Consider the following 19,073-nt stretch of genomic DNA (forward strand, 5'->3'; position numbering starts at 1 on the left):
CCTCCTTTGGTTTTTTTTCCTTTCTGAATCTATGATGGTATGTACCTGATATTTATGACAACATTGTCAACCAGACGTCAAAGTTGTTTCAAATTATCAAACCAAACAAAACTTGAAATCTGGTTTGGATAATGAATTACTATTTCGGAATTCATTACTAATATTGTTAGTTGTTCTCTATGAATAGCAACAAAACATTCCGAAACAAGTAGTGTAAAAATCACACAAAATGGGGGAAGCATACTTTAATCTAAAGCGTAATTTAGAAGATCTCGGCTACAACAGCTCTTTACCTATAGACGCTGTACCTTTAGTGGAATGTGTGCTAGCAGACTTATTACAGACCACTCGTAGTTTACAACATTACATGGATTTATCGAAAGAAGCTTTAATGCAGCGCGATTCACTGATGATGGAAGCAGAGCCATACAAATGCGATAACGCTAGGTTGATACAAGAGAATAATCAGCTTCATAAAGAAATTATGAAGTTGAGAGAAGAAAATTTAAAAATAACCAAAGAATCTCGACGAAAGGTAAAGAGTTTATCAGAAGAACTTATTAAAAAAGATTCAACTATAAGCAAGCTGCAACATGAGTTAAGAGACTTAAGTCTAAGAGGTCTGTGTGCAGATACTATGAGCTCTCGCATCAAAAGTAAAAGAAGAGATGGAGAGGGTCCTAGTTTTCCCAAAATGTGTTCATGCCATGACAGACGAAGTAACTACAATGAGAACACTCTGGCAGAACTTACCAATAAGATTCATTTGCTTGAGGAGAAAAATGATAGTTATTGTGATGAAATTGTTATTCTTAAAAATCAAGTGGAACACAGAGACAATGAAATTATACGCCTGAATATGTTATTAGAAGGAGGACGACCTTTGTCAGCCATTAGCAAAGATTGTTGTAGACAGTCCTCTAATGATACTGTCCACAAAATGATGAAAGAAATACATGAATTAGAATCTGCAAATGAAGTGCTCAAGAAAGAAAATGAAATAGGCTTAGAGAAACAACATGAAGCCATGCTTAGAGCTCTTAGCCTTGCAGATAAAAATAAAAGTTTGCAGGAGGAACTACAAAAAGTAGACACACTAGCATTAAAAGTTGAAGAAGATTGTAACAAGAGACTATCTGCAATGATGAATGACGTCAACTTTTTACAAACAAGAATAGAAGGGTTGACTATGAAAAATTCTGAACTAGAGAAACAACTAGCACAGCAATCTAAAGATGTGTCACCAAAGTCCACACATCTACAGGAATCTCTGAATACAGCTCTGATGGAAAATGAAGCATTGCACAAGGAAATCAAAGATCTGGTAGACCTCAACAAAACTCTGCAAGACAAGATCTTGTCAATGCCCCACTTGAATAAGAGTTTTAGGGTACATGATAATGACAATCACAGTCCTAGAAGACATAAATTACCTACAAAAAATGAACTCCAAACTATTCTAGCCGAAGAAAGAAGAAGATATGACATGCATATGATGAATGTTCAAGAAAAGATGACTGAAATAATGAGTTCATTTAACAGGCATATGGCTAAATGTATTGATAAAGACAGCCCAAAAGTGAATCACCCTAAAGACAATGGTTTTGTAAGGGAGTTGCATACACAATTATGTGAAAGTGAGCAAAAGATATTAATGCTGAAGAAAGAAAATGATGACTTGAGATCAAAAATTAGTACCTTAGAAGATGGCTCAAAACAGAATTATAAAGATGTTATAAGCCAGTTAAATGTTGAAAATGCAGAATTATCAAAGGAAAATATTGCTTTAAGTCAGCAATTAAGTCAATTGAAAAACCTAAATACTGTAAGGCATAATGATAGAGGTGACTATAGTAAATCTGAAATGCAGAGACTTAAAGACAAAATCAATGAATTAATGAATGATATACAGCTTTTGAAGAAAGACAAGCAAGAATATAATTTACGATACAAAGAAGCATTAGAGTTGTCAGAGAAATTGAAAATGGATTTACTGTTTAAACAAAAAGAAATAGATCAATTGGAAGAAGAAAATTGCTCATTTAAAATGACGAATAGAAATGGTAAAGCCTCTACTGAACATCTTAGAGATGAATGTAAGTTTTTAAGAGAGCAATTGAAGAAAATGCAATCTGATGTTATTAAAGAGAAAACTCTTGCAAGTCAAATTAAAAATATACAATTAGAAACTGAAAGAAGTAGCAATGACTTACAAAATGAACTGTTAAGTCTTCAGAAGAAACTAAGTATATCTAATGATACTATAGATACTTTAGAAAGAAAGTGTAAGGAACTACAATCTGAAATAACAACGTTGAGAACAGACAAATCCAATATGATGGAGACAATTAGGAAAGTGGACCAAGAACGCGATAAACTTGTTATAGAATTGGACCATAAAACTGAAAATGTTAGCATGCTGGAGCAAAAACTAAAATCTCAATCATATGATTTAAATAAATTAGAAAACGAAGTCGGCGATCTTAAACGAAAATTAAATGTTAATAAAGTATCTGAACACAAAATGGCAGATCATGAAACACAAATAAATTACCTGAATAGTGAAATTTTAAGACTTAATAACCAACTTGATACAGCCATTATGGAAAATAAACACTTGCAAAATAGTTTGGCAGATGCTAACGGCACTCTAAAACTTACGAAAATCGAGTATGAAAAATCGCGAAAGGAGGTAGATGGCTTAAAACAACAGCTGCAGCATTATGTTGCAGAAGTCAGGAGAATTGAAGAACTATTATCACAAAAGGAAGCAGAAAGAGCTGATATGTTAGAACACTTTGCCAGTCTCTCTGTTGAAGCCAATATTTTGGAAAATACTAATCATTCACTAGAAAGTGAATCAGCTTCTAAGACAGTGCAGTTGCAGACATACATTAATAAGATACAAAGTTTAGAGAGCAAATTATTAGACAAAGACAACATACTGGATTCTCATTCTTCTCGGATTGCTTCTATGCAATGTAAGATAACTTCATTAGAAAATGAAGTGAAATTGATGACTGAAGAAAAAGCTATACTGGAGCAAAATATTTCGTACTTGAAACAAATGTGCAATAATTTGCAGACAGAAAACTCGAATACTGTAAGAGGTATTGGTGAAGCTGATTCTGAATTGAAATTGTACGAAAACAGGATTAAAACACTTTCTAATGTTAAAACAAAATTGGAAGGGGAGAAAGACGAAATGAAGCACAGCTTGGCGACTACTGAAAAATTATTATCTAATGCTAGGAAGGAGATTGTTGAACTCAAACTAGCTTTGCAAGATGCTACATCTGAAACTAAATCTTTGCAAGAAAATGTTAGCAGGCTGACCAGAAGAGAGGACGAAATTCGTGAGGTAGTAATATAATTATAAACTGTTTTTATCTATTAAGTGTAGTACCATAGATATAGACTCAGAATTAATCATTTAATTTTAACATTACAGACATTGGAGAAAGAACATGAATATGAACTTCCGATAATGCTAGAGGAGATTCATGAAGGGAGTCATGAAGATGAGGACACTACACTTTACCACAGGAGCCACAAAAGTCTCTCAAAATATTCCCACAGTAGCAGCACTCTTTAGTGCTATAACATTCGAAATTTTCGATTATTCCAAGTACAGGGTTAGAGATATACTAAATATAATATATTTGAATATGTATGTAATACACTATGTATTTAGTATCATGTTTGTTAGGAGAATATTTTCTTTCAATGTGAGTTTTGAATTGATGTAAAGGTCAATTGTAAATAAAACATGTATTGACATAATATATTATGAATTTTAGTTGTGAAGTGTTGTTCTTTTTATTATCGATTGTTGTAAAAAAGCTATTGTGTTACATTATTGGGTAGCAGTGAACAGGAAAATTAAAACTATTCAGTTAATATCCAAACCATATATTTTCTTTGGATTATATTCAAGTATGGAAAATTATACCTCCTTTTCCAATATTCTTCTACGATACATCTATTTACAACATGATCATACTAGCTTTGCATTACTTAAATAATTATGCTTCTACATAAGTGATATTATTGTACAATATAAGTACAAACTTATGAAAAAGTTTACAAACCACATTAACATTATATGCTAAGGCTGTGGCTTTGACAGTACAGGCAGAAACATTCAGTGTAGTAATGTACACTAACAGATTTTACATTAATGTCTAGTAGTTATTAGCTTTAATGTCACATTGTATATCACATCACCATTATAACAAAGCCTTACAATAACATCAAAACCACAGGAAAATAACATTACAAGTACATATCACCTTACATTGAATTATCTTTACAAAAGTGTTATCAATTGTGATAGACATCAACATGTGTCATCTACATTTACATAGTAATACATCACCATATTGTTTAAATTATATCTAAAATTCATTGAAAACTTATTGATTGCAGTACACATTCATGGGAATCAATAGCCATAACAGCATTATTCTGTTTATAAAGTAAGAATCAATTATGTGTATATTATGTTGTGTTTTTGGTAAAAGGTTTGCCTTTTTTGCATTTTTATGGACTACAATGTATATGCACATAAGTACAAAACCAGGCATAAAGACCCCTAAGAGAAAAGGATTAAAAAAATTAGCATTTTTTGGTGCTGTTTACTACTACATAAAATAACTAGGTATGCTAATGCAGCACTAATAATTTATATTCAGGTTATTCCATCAGGTAAGTTAGGTGTTTTGTGCAATATGAGAATAGACTATGTGGGATGCTACTAAAGTATAATTTATTAAAAAGAGTCAAGTATGTGTCGGTGGGCCCAATAAGTCTCAAATTATGAGCAAAATAAATTAAATGTCACAATATATACAATTATTAAAAGAATTACATTGTGTCAATGATATGAATAACATTTTTGATAAAAATATTACATGGAATGCATTTATAATTTAAAAAAAGGATGATTTTTGACCAACTTATTCATTAAAAAAAATCAATGCACCAGGTATCTACTTTACAGTTAGGATGGCTTTAGATCAAATAATGCCACTATATGATGCTACATTTCAAGTAGAAAAACTAATTCTAGAATAATGATTTTATTTGAAACATCAGTCATATAAAGGTAGGCACATATTTACAATTTCATTCATATTATTGCACATTTTATTTGTATTGCCTATTTCATTTCCATTATTTATATAAATATTCAAGATTGAAGTACCTAGTTCATATACAAAATTAAGCACATTGTGTATTATATGCCGCTACATACAGAAGTAGAATTATACATGTATTTACAGCAGACATCTAAGGAGTATTCACTATAGGGAGTAACACAGCATCTTGTAAGTTGTCTTCACATGTTACAGGAATAATGCATCAACATGCAGCACCTTTCCTTTAATCTACCTTGCATCACTATAATTATATTTAATTGACTCAGAATTTATTTGATTTCGATAACATTGTTCATAAATATATTGCAATATAATTAGCTAAACAAAAATTCATTTCTTTTATTACAATGTAGCTAAAATCCTGGTGAAACCCATTCCAGCTCCAAGTACTGTTTGTCCTATGCCCCATATCATAGCATGTATTGGAGGCATAGTTAAGTTAGCGGCGCGGTATATAAACGCCACAGCTGCACTAGTTGCGACACCTGAAGTCACTGGACACACAACACCCATCACAATCAACAACACGGGAAAGAATTTCCCGTATTTATGTTTTCTTAATGTCCCGAAAGCGACGAGGGCCGCACACGTATGCACAAACACTGAAGAGAATAAAGACCACAAAAACACTGGATACCACATCTCACCAAATGTATTTAACGGATCACCAGGAGTCAATTTTAGTATATCCACAAAAGAATCAAATTCCGATACTCGAAATTCGGACAACATGTCATACATGTTGTCTTTCGTTTTCTAAAGCTCAAAGGCATCGGGGCAGTTTTAATTATCGAAAAATTCTTACGATTAAGTGGATGTTCACTAAGTCCTTGTAGCTTAAATAATACTAATATAGTACACGATGATCACTTGGAAATTGTCACGTTTTAATTCTATAGCAGCAAAAAACTAATCGAGTTTACGTAAAGTTATTTTAAGTTTATTTATTGTTAAAATATAGTAATCCAACTGATTCGAAGCTGACATTTTGTTTTGTTTGACAATTTTGACATTAGTAAAAAAAATGTTGCACGGATGTAGGTGTGTACAATTTGTACTTTTACATCAGATGTCTACGACGCTATTAATATTGTAATATCCAAATAGAAAACGAGATATTATTTATTATTATTATATGTTATTTATTATACATATACATACTCTGATTATTTCTCAGATAAAGTTTAATTTTGATGCACACGGGTTTGAGCCGTACGATTTTACTAATTTTGTAAAAAAAACGATTGCCATTTATTTTATAAACGACCAGATAATGTCCTTCAAAATTTATATTTTGAAAATCAAAACTTGGTCTTGCAATGTATACGGCATCTATAGAAAAATAAACAGTGAATCGGACGTTTAACCGTTGTGAAGTTAGCAATGAGTAAAAAAAAAGCGGAATATTTACTAGAGTAGACTCAGGAGTAATAGTTAATGTATTTGGGTGTGTCCGGTTTAAAATAAGAGAAAAGCACTGATTTCCGGATCGAACCATCTTATAGTTTTAATTTCTGCATCATCCAGTCATTTCTCCTGAATTAATGTAAGTAATTTCGTTGTGTTCACAATATATCTTTCACCGTTTCATTGACGTGAAGTTAGCGTGTTACCGTTTGACACGAGCGAGTTGCGAGCTTTGCGCGAACCTTGTGTTGATAACCTTTATTTTTCTGCATGCACCGCGTGATTGTTGTAATATAGAAGTATTTAAAGGATAAAGTAGTGTTTTAATAAAATATTAACATGGGAAAAGTACGCTCAGCAACGGGTGCCCCCCGTAAACAAGGGTTCAATAAAGGTGCACACTCAATGAATCCGGATAGACCTGTAGAAGGATTAAAAGGAGTTGCCAAGCCCAGAACCAAAGGAACAATCAAAAGGCTGCAGATGTACAGAAACTTCAAAGCAAAGAGAGACAAAACTGGTAAAATTCTAACCCCAGCTCCATTTCAAGGTTGGCTACCGTCAGGCACTCAGGCTCGTGTCGAGCCAAACCAAAAGTGGTTCGGCAACTCTCGAGTTATTTCACAAAATGCACTACAGAAATTTCAAGATGAATTTGGAGCTGCAGTAAAGAATCCTTACCAAGTTATTATGAGACCTACAAATCTACCAATTACATTGCTTAATGAGAAGGCTAAGAATGCCAGAGTGCATTTATTAGATACGGAGGGATTTGACAAAACATTTGGACCAAAAAAACAAAGGAAACGAGTCAATCTGAAGTTCAATGACCTAAGTACCATGTCAAAAGCTATAGAAGATAATACTGAGAATTATGATGAAAGTAAAGATGTGGACAGAGTTCGTGAAGACACTGGTGTCAAAGAAGGGAAGAGAGACTGGGTGTTTGGTGCTGGTATGAGTAGAAGAATTTGGAATGAGTTGTACAAAGTTGTTGATTCCTCTGATGTTCTTCTGCAAGTTTTGGATGCCCGAGACCCAATGGGCACAAGATGTCCTCATGTAGAGAAGTTTTTGAGAGAAGAAAAGAAACACAAACACCTTATATTTATTCTTAACAAAGTTGATTTAGTACCTAATTGGGTAACACAGAGATGGGTTGCCATTCTTAGTGCCGAGTACCCCACAATAGCTTTCCATGCTTCTCTGACACATCCATTTGGTAAAGGGTCACTCATCAATCTTTTGCGTCAATTTGCAAAGTTGCATATTGATAAGAAACAAATTAGTGTTGGTTTAATTGGATACCCCAATGTGGGTAAGTCATCTGTTATCAATACTCTACGATCCAAAAAGGTATGTAAGGTTGCCCCTATTGCTGGTGAAACAAAAGTATGGCAATATATTACACTAATGAGAAGAATATTTTTGATTGATTGCCCTGGTGTTGTATACCCATCTGCTGAAACTGACACTGAAAAAGTATTGAAGGGAGTGGTCAGAGTTGAATTAGTTCAAAACCCAGAAGATTACATAGAGGAAGTTATCAAGAGAGTGCGTAAGGAATATTTAGTCAAAACCTACAAAGTAGATGCTTGGGATACGGCTACTGAATTCTTAGAAAAGTTAGCGGCACGCACAGGAAAGTTATTAAAGAAAGGTGAGCCTGATGTCAGTCAAGTGGCTAGAATGGTGCTTAATGATTGGCAGAGGGGAAAGTTGCCATTTTATGTGGCACCAGAAGGCTTCGAAATTCCATTGTCAAAACAACAAGAAGAACCAGCTAAAGATAAAGAGACTAAAACTACAAAGGAAGACACAGAAGATGATGCAAACTTGGAAGCTGAAAATGACACTGATAATGTCCCTGAAAAGCCTATTCTTATCAATAAACTCATTGTTGCTCAAGATTTTGCTAAAATTCGAGTGGGACTGAAATTTGACAATGATGATGATGTGAAACCTCTAGACAAAGTTGACATACCTGAAGAACTTAAAGGAATTGATGATGACGAGAATGAAGAAAATGATGAATCAACAAATGTGGATAATGAAAATGATGACCCAGATTCTTCAGACATCAGTGACATATACAGTGATATTGATGATAATCAATGTAGTGATGTAGAAGATCATTTAACAAATGACCCAGAAACCATTAAAGAACTAAAACGCAAGAAACTAGAGGCAGCAAGTGGAGCATTCACTGTTGAAGAAATTGGAAATAAACGAAAGGCAGGCAATGAGACTGGTTCCAAGAAAATGACAGCAAAGAAGAGGAGGGCAATAGAGAGAGCCCAAAAGCGAACGAAAACAGGAAGTAACTTCTATGAGGTGTCTAATGTTAAGAACAGAAATAGGTCTAAGAAACCGCATGAATAAATGTAATAATTTAAATAAAAATTTAAATATATTGTTTTTTTTTTATTTCCATCAAGCCGAATCGATATTTATTAATTTTGATAAGACAATATTTTAAGATAATGACCTGTAACTTAAGCAAAACTTGCATTTTTTTCTTTTTGCTAGCAAGTTAGTTCTTGAAAGTCGATAAACGATTAGATGTCAGTCTTGCACATTAACTTTCATTTAACAGATGAATGAATGAACATGCCAATTTATTTTTAATCTGAAACATGAAATTGATTTTTTCCGATTCATACACAGTCATCATGCATATCAGTCAGAGATTATTTTGTTTAATATCACTTGATAGGCATATCACGGCATTACATACTACGTGTTTGAGATAGTTTTGTCGTTCTAAATTTATTAATGTCGGTAGCTCATTAAATACCCTCCCTACTAGGTACTGGGCCCTATCGCCGGCTCTGTCGTAATATTGCAATTGTTCAATAGAGATGTAGCTCTACACCGAGTAGCGCTGTCCCGCTTCCTCAACTGCAATACTATTATTTTTAGGACGTGGTGGTAAGCAGGCAATATTCTAAAACAGCTCGATAAATAGCGCTGCCGAGCAAGCCCTCGCCAATTTACATATACAATTAAACCCGAGTCTCACAATAGGTAGCTATACAGTTGTTAGTGTTTCTCTTAAATTCTGGGTAGATGCTTCAGATAACTACATGCAAGAGAACTTATAATATTTAAAGAATATGTTCTTATTTCATTTAAATACGAATTTTAAATTCCTTTAATATGTTAAGTTTCGTTTAATTTAGATTATGACAGTTGCTAAAACTATAAGTCATAGTATTTTATACCTAAGTAGTTACACGGAATGATTACAAAACAGTATACTACGCTTATGTTTATTTTGTAACAGGTATAGTATTACTTCTCAACACTTTTGAGTCTTAACTCTTTAACCACGACCTTAGTCTCCTCATTTTCTAAAATCATTACAGATGTCGTCAGGCAGTGAAAGCGATGAAGATTACGTACCTGGAGAACCAGAGAAACTATCCGAAGAAGAATCCGCAGATGAAGCCACTGATCAACAATACGAGAATGAATTAGAACAAAAAGTAAAGAAACGGAAAATAGTCAAAGAAAGTAAAGGTAAAAAGAAACGTAAAACGAAAAACGATATTAAAGAACAAGAAGTAGAATCTCCACAAAAAGATGAAGAGGTTAGCGAAGAAGTATTAAACCCTGAAGAGGAAAAGAAAAAAGAAGATGATTTATGGGCGAAGTTTCTAGAAGGAACTGATAGTAAGCCGAAGCCAGCCACAGTATCCAGTGCTACAACGAGCACCGTAGTAAATAAGGAACCAATTAAAAAGGACGAACCTAAAAAGAATGATGATCAAGCTAGAGAAAAAAGAATTTTCGAATTCGCTGGTGAAACGATTGTTGTCGAAAATAATAAAATAAAGGAAAAGATCAAAACCGCTGATAGTCCTTTGACAAGTAAGATTACACGATCATTATTGTAATTTTTTGCTAATATTCTACTTATGCTTAGTGGCAAGTTTGGTGAATTTAACGGACAATCTGTCTTTTAAAAGTCAAAGCTTTGCCCTCGGGAGAAACAAAGATACAATAGGTAGGTTTACCCATTAGTGCAGGCACTGGTCAGATCCGATATCATGCAGGACATAATCACCAGTTCTTATTATGTTTTCGTTTTAATATACCATCTCAGTATGAATGCAAAGCAAATAACTTTAAGGACCAAACTTATCCTTGAATAATATTAAAGTTTCTAGCCAAAGATTTCCATTAAAACTTTAAATCCACTAAGCTACCCATCGACTTGTGTTGGAAAGTAGATTGTATTTAAATAAGTTTGTACTTAGTTCCGGATCTACATTATAAACGCTTTGAAGTTTGTGGTTTCACCTCAGTGAATTTTCAAAGGGGTATGCTTTGGAAAATACTCTACTTTAATTAAATACTAACTTCATTTCAGGCCATAATAAGAGGTAGTTTATATATAATAGTAAATACTCTTAATTTAATATTGCCACCAATTTCGTTGTCCTGATAGTTGTCGAACGGACACTAATTTTGCTACAAAATCGAATATTGACAGTTAATTTAATTACATCACTAGTATTTTTACAAAATACGGTAAATGAGTTTTAGGGGATGAAAGGGACAAATCATTGTAACTCCCAATTTATGTTCAAGCACAAAGCGTCCAATGAATGTCATATCAAATCGTTGGATTTGATTCGTTAGTTTTTTTGTCAGTGGGCTGGAAAGTAGAGCATTTTCTAGTTCAATTTAAAGTGCCTATCCTTTTAAATATTTAGTTGATTTACAAATATTCCGTTTGTTTTTCAGCCAGTGCTGTAGATGGTCCGTCCCGTGGCCGACCTGGTTTAGGAGGTGGACTCTCCGGAGTATTGGGCCAGCTCAACAAAAAGAACAAACTATCGACATTGGAGAAGTCTAAACTTGACTGGTCTACCTACAAGCAAGACGAAGGCATCGATGAAGAGATACAGAGTCACAATAAAGGGAGAAATGGGTTTGTACAGTATCTTTATGCAGTTAAAATAGATTCTACGCATATGCGATACATTATTCTGCACAATGAATAGATGTAGACTTTCTAAGTGTATATTAAGTTAGTAGGTTAAGTTGTACGAGTAGTACAGGCTCCGATTCTGCTATTTACCATTTCGGCCGGTGAATGTATGGCAGTTTTGAAATTATTCCTATTCTCTTAAGCATTTTGACAACACAATAGTTGAAAACTCATTGTATTAACGGTGTTCCGCCCATTACTTAATTTCCAATTATTATGTTCGAAAAATGCTTACAATAATACAAATCGTGCCAATTTAATCAATTTGCCATTCATTCATCGGCCATTGTAAATAGATTTCTCTGATCATTGAAATATCAAGAAATAATAAAACTGAGATTGAAATATATACTTGTATTGAATTTCTACAATTTCTCAGGATTTGTCACATTGCGTATTAAAATTAAAAACAAAAGCTATCCTGTCTCGAAGAAATCTATACTCAAACACAGCCGTTCGTGATTTATACAAATATTCGCACAGTATTAGGTCATAGCTATTTAGGCTATGAAGTCATATGAAATAGCTCTTGAAGTGCCTATAAAATGTACTATTTAATTGGTTTAGATTGTTTTGATTGAGATCACGCCTGTCTGGTTAAGGAAAATCAACCTTAAGGTTTGAATATAAAAACGATATTCAATTGGATTATGTTTTTCAAATATTTGATATATTTTGCACTACCTATTCTCTTTCCGATTGTGTATAGTTTCGTATAGCTAATATAGGCTAGTGTTATATTAATTGTACTAATAAATGTATTACGTAATTAATACTAATTCTATAGTGTTACCATAGTAGTCGAATAATATTTTTTTATGGCTTGTTGCAGTTATTTGGATCGTCGCGATTTCTTAGAACGCGCTGACGTCAGACAGTACGAGATTGAACGAGAAATGAGAATGAACCGTCGCAGCAACCGATAAAGTCTTAGAACAATTATAATTGTTAATTGTAAGCCATAATATTCTTTGACGTAATAAAACAATAGGTACTTTAATAGCGTATTTTATTATATAATAGCTGTTAAGTTTATTTGGTGTAGTTCTTAGTTTAAAAACACTCTAAAGTCGTTACAAAACCATGCTAACGTGTCGATTTTTGATTAAAGAACAGAACGAAGACAAAGTCATAGACATTAATTATATTTAGTATTTTCTAAGACACCACTGACAAACGTTGAAGAAAATCCGAGTTACCCAAATATAGCAATCTGAAATCGCCACCCCGGGCTAGCCTGGTGATCAATCCTCAAAGCCTTCCCTATACCGGAAGAGGTTAGTACCCAGCAGTGGGACGTATGCCTATGTACGTCCCATTGCTGGGCACTAGTATTGTTGTTTTATTTTAAACGAATACTTGATTTCATTCTTGGTATTTTGCATAGTCGACGAAGACGTACGTATAGTCGAACATTTTTGCCTAAACAGAAATAGATTTATATTCTCAAGTTTCGGGATATATTATTATTACCTACAGTTATATTACAGTGAGTAGCGACCGTTAAATGTGATTTATCCACGTGTCCGTAACAATCGTACCACATTGATTGATTAACCGTTTGTTGTTCGAACAGAGACCAAGGTTTCTGCTTTACAGCCAAGATGCGATACGTTTATTTAGTGGTTTCATGTCGATGATTTAGTAAATGATTTGTGTAAGAAGCATTATATATAAAATTGATTTATGAGTCAAATTGGGGACAACAAACTTGCTCCTTACTTTTATAGTTTGCCATCAAGTTAGTCTTTAAGGGTATATATTCCAAAAAGGTTGATTTACTGCCCAGACAAGCCAGTAAAATCTTTATTTAGAATGTGGCCACTCATACAAAACACTGGCACACAAAGCATAACAAACGCTACGTGAAAATATGTGTGTTTGAATCAACACAACTACAAACTAGGCTTCTCACAGTAATTGGACGATGTATTGAGGTGCATCCTATATTCACGAATGCGGTCCCTTAATGGTAACAAACAGTCTCGCAACTACTCGCAAGGACCATTTCATCCATTCTACTCAATCACGTCAATGAGTGCGAGTCGAGAGCAGACAATCAATTTCAATTTGTGAGCGCTTTGGTCGCGACGTCGGCGAACGATTTGCACACGTTGTGCTAATCAAGCACTAAACAGTTTATTTGTCGAGGCCGCAATGTCACAGAACGACTAGCTAGCCAGTAAGTTCAGTAAGTTCGCGGCCGTAGAGCGATCACCAGCTTTTGTTTATATTTAATTACTGAAATTGATTAGTCGGTTGTGTGACGGTTTTATGACAATTTATGTGAAGTGCTCTCATTATGACGGCTTATGGAAGATGGACGATGTATGATGGAGGAATGCGAGGAGTTCAGGTCAGTTTTGAGATAAAATTATGTTCTCGGCTATTGCTGAAAAAGTTCGAGAATAATTTCAGGCTAATTACTTATTTTTCAAATAAAAATATAAGACAGCATATACTAAATAGTTCTCCTCGGAAGAGGCATTAACTGGAAGAAACAAGGTAGGACTTGGGGAATTCCGGTTCACCAATTTATTTACAAAGAAAAATAGTATTGCATTTACCTACTATTAAATTTATTGCAGCAAAGTCATGCTAATTTTAATACGCAGCAAAATTACTTAAAAACTTTTTTAATGTAGAGATGAATGGGTTCTCTTCCGTCAGTAAATGGTTAACACACGTAAATAGGGCATGAAATCTGCCATGCGCCTCAAGAAATTGAATGAAAGAATTTATTATTATTTAGAATCGCATACTTCAACATACCGTTGACCGATTCGTACCTACACAATGCAGATATCGATTACATAGTGTGTGACGTGCAACATCTATTGTACGGTCAGCAAGACAAGAATAATGTTGCTATATTTTTTACCTATCGGTCAAGACCTATATAAAAACCTCTGCTTTATAAGAATGTCTAATGCATTGTATGGCAGTACACAGACTCCGATCATGTTTTAAAACCGCTTCTGTACGTGGAAGTAAGCAGTGAAAAATGTTCTTCCCAAATAAGTATCCTAAAAAAAAACGTTGATTCTCCTAAAAAAAAAACAAGAAATGGTCACCCATCACCCTCACCATTTATAATAGTAACCTCGTTAAGTTTTCCTTAATATTTATAGAAAGCAGAGCCATAGTGATAAGGTCCCAAGGTTCCGTTTTACCCTTGGCTACGTAACCATAATAATGGGCTTGTCATACCAAACGTTCATCAGTTTATCACAGCTGATCAAAATTTCTACAAAGGACTATGTGCATGTCTCGGAATCACTTTATTTTCGTACAAAAAACCGCTATTTAATGCAAGACTAGGATTGTTAGAAACACATTCATGTTTACCCGAACTGTACGTAACTTGTAATATTGACTTCACTAAGCTAGACAACTTGACTGCGGCTAGCGAAGTAGGTATTTCTTTATGCCCATTATTTATACACATTCCGAAGTTACACAAAGGTGCGTAAATCACGCGGCAGGATATTTACAAGACAAGGACTGAATGAATTTGATAGATCAATCAGAAAATACAAAAGGCACAGCAACCGTAATAGAAGGCAACAAGATACCGTCTTTTAATAAAAATAAATGATCTAAATGTAGAGTTCTTTAGAGTTTTATATCGTTATAGAAGGCAATTGTTTAAAAGTTTAAGGTTTTTTCAAGTAATGTGACACGTAATAAGCTTTTAATTTTCCATTATTTTATGTACATAGAAAGATTTTTTGAGCTTTTTATATAATTGCTTTAGAAATACACATCAGTTCACAAGTTAATTATTTAACACTGCAATATAAGGAATCTGTCGTCGTATCTGTTTTAAACAAATGATGTGCTACCATACTAAGCATGAAGTGAATGCGAAATATGTAGGTTCAAGCCGCCGGGATTTTTGGCTTCGTAGAATAATATTGCATTGTGGAAGCGTGACAGCGCACTACAGGGCGTAGAGCGGCGTCTGGCTTCCACAATTACAATGTTATAACTTTAGGAGGTGGTGGTAGCTCTATTCTGCGGTCATGTTATAGTGTTTATTGTATATCTGCGTTAACCTGTCTCCGCCCACGTCAGCGGAGGTAACGAGGAGTCAACTAAACACCAATACCTAGTATAGGTAATGACGTAATCTGGAACAGTGAACGTAGTAGAAAGGAAAAGTGGGCGAGCTGCCGATTGAGTAGCTTACAGCCTCGAGCTGCGCCTACGCTCGTCCGCTTCATGTTTGCACCCTTCCAAATTATGCAAAATTAAGGAAAGAACTCCGAGAAGTCGAAAGCTTCGTTGCCCACGAACGTAAACATAAGAGCTTTCAATGTAATTTGCTTTGAAGTATGAAAGCTCTACAATAAATTACAGTCTGCAAAAAATGAATGAAAAAATCTATTTAAATTGTCATACTATAAAATAAAGATAAAAAATGTGTAGGACGATCTTCTAGCGTCATCATTTACTAAAGCTCCTTCCTATTTGGTATAACTCGACGCCAATCTAACATTTAATGAAATAGACAAATTAAGCCTAAGAACTGTTTGCCTTGCTCCAGTAATTGTAAGTTGTAACATTTCGAAACAACGGATCTATTGTCGTCCAGTTCCATAATATTTGCTCAGGTGTGCGCTACTCGAGGCGAGACCTGTACAAATGAATGAGCCACGGCTGTGATAGTGCTGCGAAGTGCGCATGTGTACGCGCGCTCGATAACCGCACTACGCCCGTGTCCGCGGCACGTGTCCATGTGATCAGCCGTAAGGATTCTAAACGTACCGACTGAGATGAAGGAGGCTGTGCCGCGAGCTCCCCCATAGAGTCGTGTTCGCGAGCGTACCGAGCGGCGCGAAGGCGCGGGGTGAGCGATGCGCGCGGCGGCCGGTGGCGGCGCGCCAGTCGCACACTCGCGCCGCACGGGGTAGCTGCCAGTCCGGTGCGCCAATATTATCGCACTTTTGAACACTGCCGTATTCTGATTATACATATGCATCGAATTTGTTATTTTTATAAGTGATTATCTATAAGACGGATTATTATTTGGTGATGTGTGGAGTTTTCTCGGAGGTCCAGAACAGCTGAGGTGTTGGAATTAAATATATTCGTGGAAAATCGCGTTATCGGGAAAGTGTTTTTCTTGTTTGTGGTGAGCGTCGGTGGGTTGTGGGGAGCGGGCGCGCGCCCGTAGTAGCGGGTCGGTGGATGGTGCGGCGCGGGCGGGCGCCGGGGCGCGGCCGGCGGCGCCGCTAGCAAAATGTCGATACCCCTGGGCCGGGAGACGGTGCAGGTGAGTCCAGCTCCAGCCCTCGCGCCCGGTCCCACGCCGGCTCGGCTACCGGACCGACGCACGTACGGCTTCTACGAAATCTTTTACGCATGATTCGGTAAAATGTAGAGATAGCAGGTACAGTTGTGGGATGAAATATTGATACAAGGATCTGTTACTCGTTTTATTTATAAGTAAGAATGTTTTCTAGTTTGAATAAATTATTTCATAGAAAACTGATATTAATATTGACTCTTCAAATCTACAGCAGAGCTACCAACATGAGTGATGCTAATGCATTATGAAGTCGCTTTAAAATGGTATTGTTTCAGTGTGACGTAAAGAATAAAATAATTAATATTATTAACGACAACAGTTTTATTTTTATTAATAAGTTATTATAAACAAATCTAAGAGGAGTTTAGGATTTATGATTTCAAACTACACAGAATTGCAACTTTGTTCAGGAATCTAAGTGCATCAGTATCTAGATGAGTTTTCTTTTAGTAATAAACCGTTGTTAAATTAATACAGACAGACACTTATTAAAAGTAAGTACCTACCGTACTTATTACTACTTAAACCTATTGATAAAACATCATACTATCACTAACGCGGAAAAATACACTATATCTTTTACTTACCTTCGAGAGCTGCATTTCATGGTCATACACAGACTTACCCGCGCATTTACACTAAAATTCATAATACGTTATTTTATATCAAATTAGTTTTGATAAAATTGGTGAATTTCATCACGTCGGCCACAATGCTTGTCACATGATACCGACCGATAAGCATTGGTCTGTTTTGTTGCGTAGTGTTGAGCGTAAACACTGTGGCTGATCGTGAAGCAAGATTGTCTAGGGTTGCCATAAAATAGACATAATAAAAGAAAAATGGTAGTTTATCAATTCTACTAGATGCTAGAAATGAATCTTGTATTACTTCCTACGGCTCTACTACTGAAAAGACGCTCTATTTCAGAGTGCCATCACTTCTGTTTACGTTTTTATTTTTTAAATTCGTTTCTAAGACCTAAGGCTAAGACGATAACTTCAATTTTGAAATGATGAATATGCAAACGAGGTTTGGATTTAATTTATTCGTCTTATAATTAGCGCCTTATTTCAACCGAATAAGAAAACATATAAAGAGTTGTAGTAAACCTCTGGTAATTAATCAACTGAAAGTGAGGGATGAATTATTTGAAAATAATATGGTTATCTCATAACCTTAAAATGGGAAATCCCAGTCTAACAATAACGTCTTGATATAAATAATTATATAAATTTGAATAAATAATCGATGTTTTCGCACGTTTATAACAGATCAGTTTTTGTTTTGGGAGCATTCTATAAATAGCATGCATTTATGAAAAGATGAGTGCAATTGTATTACGTAAAAGGAAAACTTCAGTTGTTGGAGGTTTTTATAAAGAGAGAGAATTAAAAAGTGAGTCATTGTTATTTTTGAGGAAAAGATAGAAGTTACTGAGCTACTTAGAACGTAATTGAAATTGATTATGTCTAAAAATAAGTCGGTTACAGCAATGTTTATCATGACCATGCTTCACTAGATTCCCTTTATCTATTCCTATAAATATGCTTTATCGGAAAGATAACAACTTTTCAAATGAATATCGGTACAAATAATTATAGTAACCATATTACACCACATTTGTAGAAGATCACGATCACTTCAAATACCTAGGTAACCGTTGAGTTGAAAAAGAAATACAGGAAGCATTTTTTAATGTCCTCTCTCTCACCCTCTTCAAAATTTTCCATCTAATTATGTTGTCATTAAAATGAAAGAAGCTCAATACAAGATACTATCAACAGAGTACAAGCAGCAATATTGAACAATTTAAATAATTGACTTTCATGCGGATATCCGGAAAACGCTCTGCACTCTACATTTTTTATAAACAATAAAACCTCATTTTGGGATTACGAAGTAAATATTACACAATGTTAAAATGTGTAACACTGTATTATGCTCCGTTGACATTTCAATAGCATTCATTACAGTTCTAGAATTAAATTTGAGAAGGCTTAAATACTAACTGCGTGGTATAAGCAAAATAAGTTACGAAAAGCAACCTTATCACACTGTAATAAAGCCTAAAGTAATATTAATATTTTGCCTCCAATTTTCCGTCGAGTGTACGCATAAGTATCAGCCCACAATTTCGAATGATGAATGCGGTACGCCTCAGACTAATGTGTAAAATTAATCTGTATGA

General features: G+C 34.8%; 4 protein-coding genes across 4 annotated transcripts in view; 3 read left to right on the forward strand and 1 right to left on the reverse strand.

Annotated features, from left to right (window-relative positions):
* The first annotated feature begins 21 nt into the window (after window positions 1–21).
* Window positions 22–4,367, forward strand: LOC113501139 (centrosomal protein of 135 kDa). Its single transcript, XM_026882168.1, has 2 exons — window positions 22–3,361; window positions 3,452–4,367. Exons 1-2 carry the CDS (start codon window positions 230–232, stop codon window positions 3,593–3,595), a joined length of 3,276 nt encoding a protein of 1,091 aa, XP_026737969.1. The 5' UTR covers window positions 22–229; the 3' UTR covers window positions 3,596–4,367.
* A 610-nt stretch (window positions 4,368–4,977) lies between these two features.
* Window positions 4,978–6,175, reverse strand: LOC113501140 (transmembrane protein 170A). Its single transcript, XM_026882169.1, has one exon. The coding sequence runs from the start codon at window positions 5,901–5,903 to the stop codon at window positions 5,505–5,507; it is 399 nt and encodes a 132-aa protein (XP_026737970.1). The 5' UTR covers window positions 5,904–6,175; the 3' UTR covers window positions 4,978–5,504.
* A 564-nt stretch (window positions 6,176–6,739) lies between these two features.
* On the forward strand, window positions 6,740–12,568 carry LOC113501444 (nucleolar GTP-binding protein 2). The gene is made up of 4 exons (XM_026882578.1): window positions 6,740–8,912; window positions 9,938–10,442; window positions 11,322–11,508; window positions 12,401–12,568. The coding sequence occupies exons 1-4, from the start codon at window positions 6,909–6,911 to the stop codon at window positions 12,492–12,494; spliced, it is 2,790 nt and encodes a 929-aa protein (XP_026738379.1). The 5' UTR covers window positions 6,740–6,908; the 3' UTR covers window positions 12,495–12,568.
* Window positions 12,569–15,992: 3,424 nt separating this feature from the next.
* Window positions 15,993–19,073, forward strand: part of LOC113501410 (breast cancer anti-estrogen resistance protein 1) — a gene marked incomplete in the record, with an annotated part of 57,183 nt that continues 54,102 nt past the window's right edge. The window contains 1 exon segment of the mRNA XM_026882541.1: window positions 15,993–16,846. Within this exon segment, the coding sequence (XP_026738342.1) occupies window positions 16,814–16,846 (33 nt within the window).

The sequence above is a fragment of the Trichoplusia ni genome, chromosome 15 (genome assembly GCF_003590095.1).
Source record: "Trichoplusia ni isolate ovarian cell line Hi5 chromosome 15, tn1, whole genome shotgun sequence".
NCBI lineage: Eukaryota > Metazoa > Arthropoda > Insecta > Lepidoptera > Noctuidae > Trichoplusia > Trichoplusia ni.

What these genes read in the sequence shown, in the direction of transcription:
- LOC113501444 (XM_026882578.1), top strand. Translation starts at nt 6,909, where the DNA reads ATGGGAAAAGTACGCTCAGCAACGGGTGCCCCCCGTAAACAAGGGTTC. An exon ending in ACTTCTATGAGGTGTCTAAT is followed by an intron (nt 8,913 to 9,937) that starts GTTAAGAACAGA and finishes AAATCATTACAG; the next exon opens with ATGTCGTCAGGCAGTGAAAG. An exon ending in CGCTGATAGTCCTTTGACAA is followed by an intron (nt 10,443 to 11,321) that starts GTAAGATTACAC and finishes TTTGTTTTTCAG; the next exon opens with CCAGTGCTGTAGATGGTCCG.
- LOC113501139 (XM_026882168.1), top strand. Translation starts at nt 230, where the DNA reads ATGGGGGAAGCATACTTTAATCTAAAGCGTAATTTAGAAGATCTCGGC. An exon ending in GAGAGGACGAAATTCGTGAG is followed by an intron (nt 3,362 to 3,451) that starts GTAGTAATATAA and finishes TTAACATTACAG; the next exon opens with ACATTGGAGAAAGAACATGA.
- LOC113501140 (XM_026882169.1), bottom strand. Translation starts at nt 5,903, where the DNA reads ATGTATGACATGTTGTCCGAATTTCGAGTATCGGAATTTGATTCTTTT.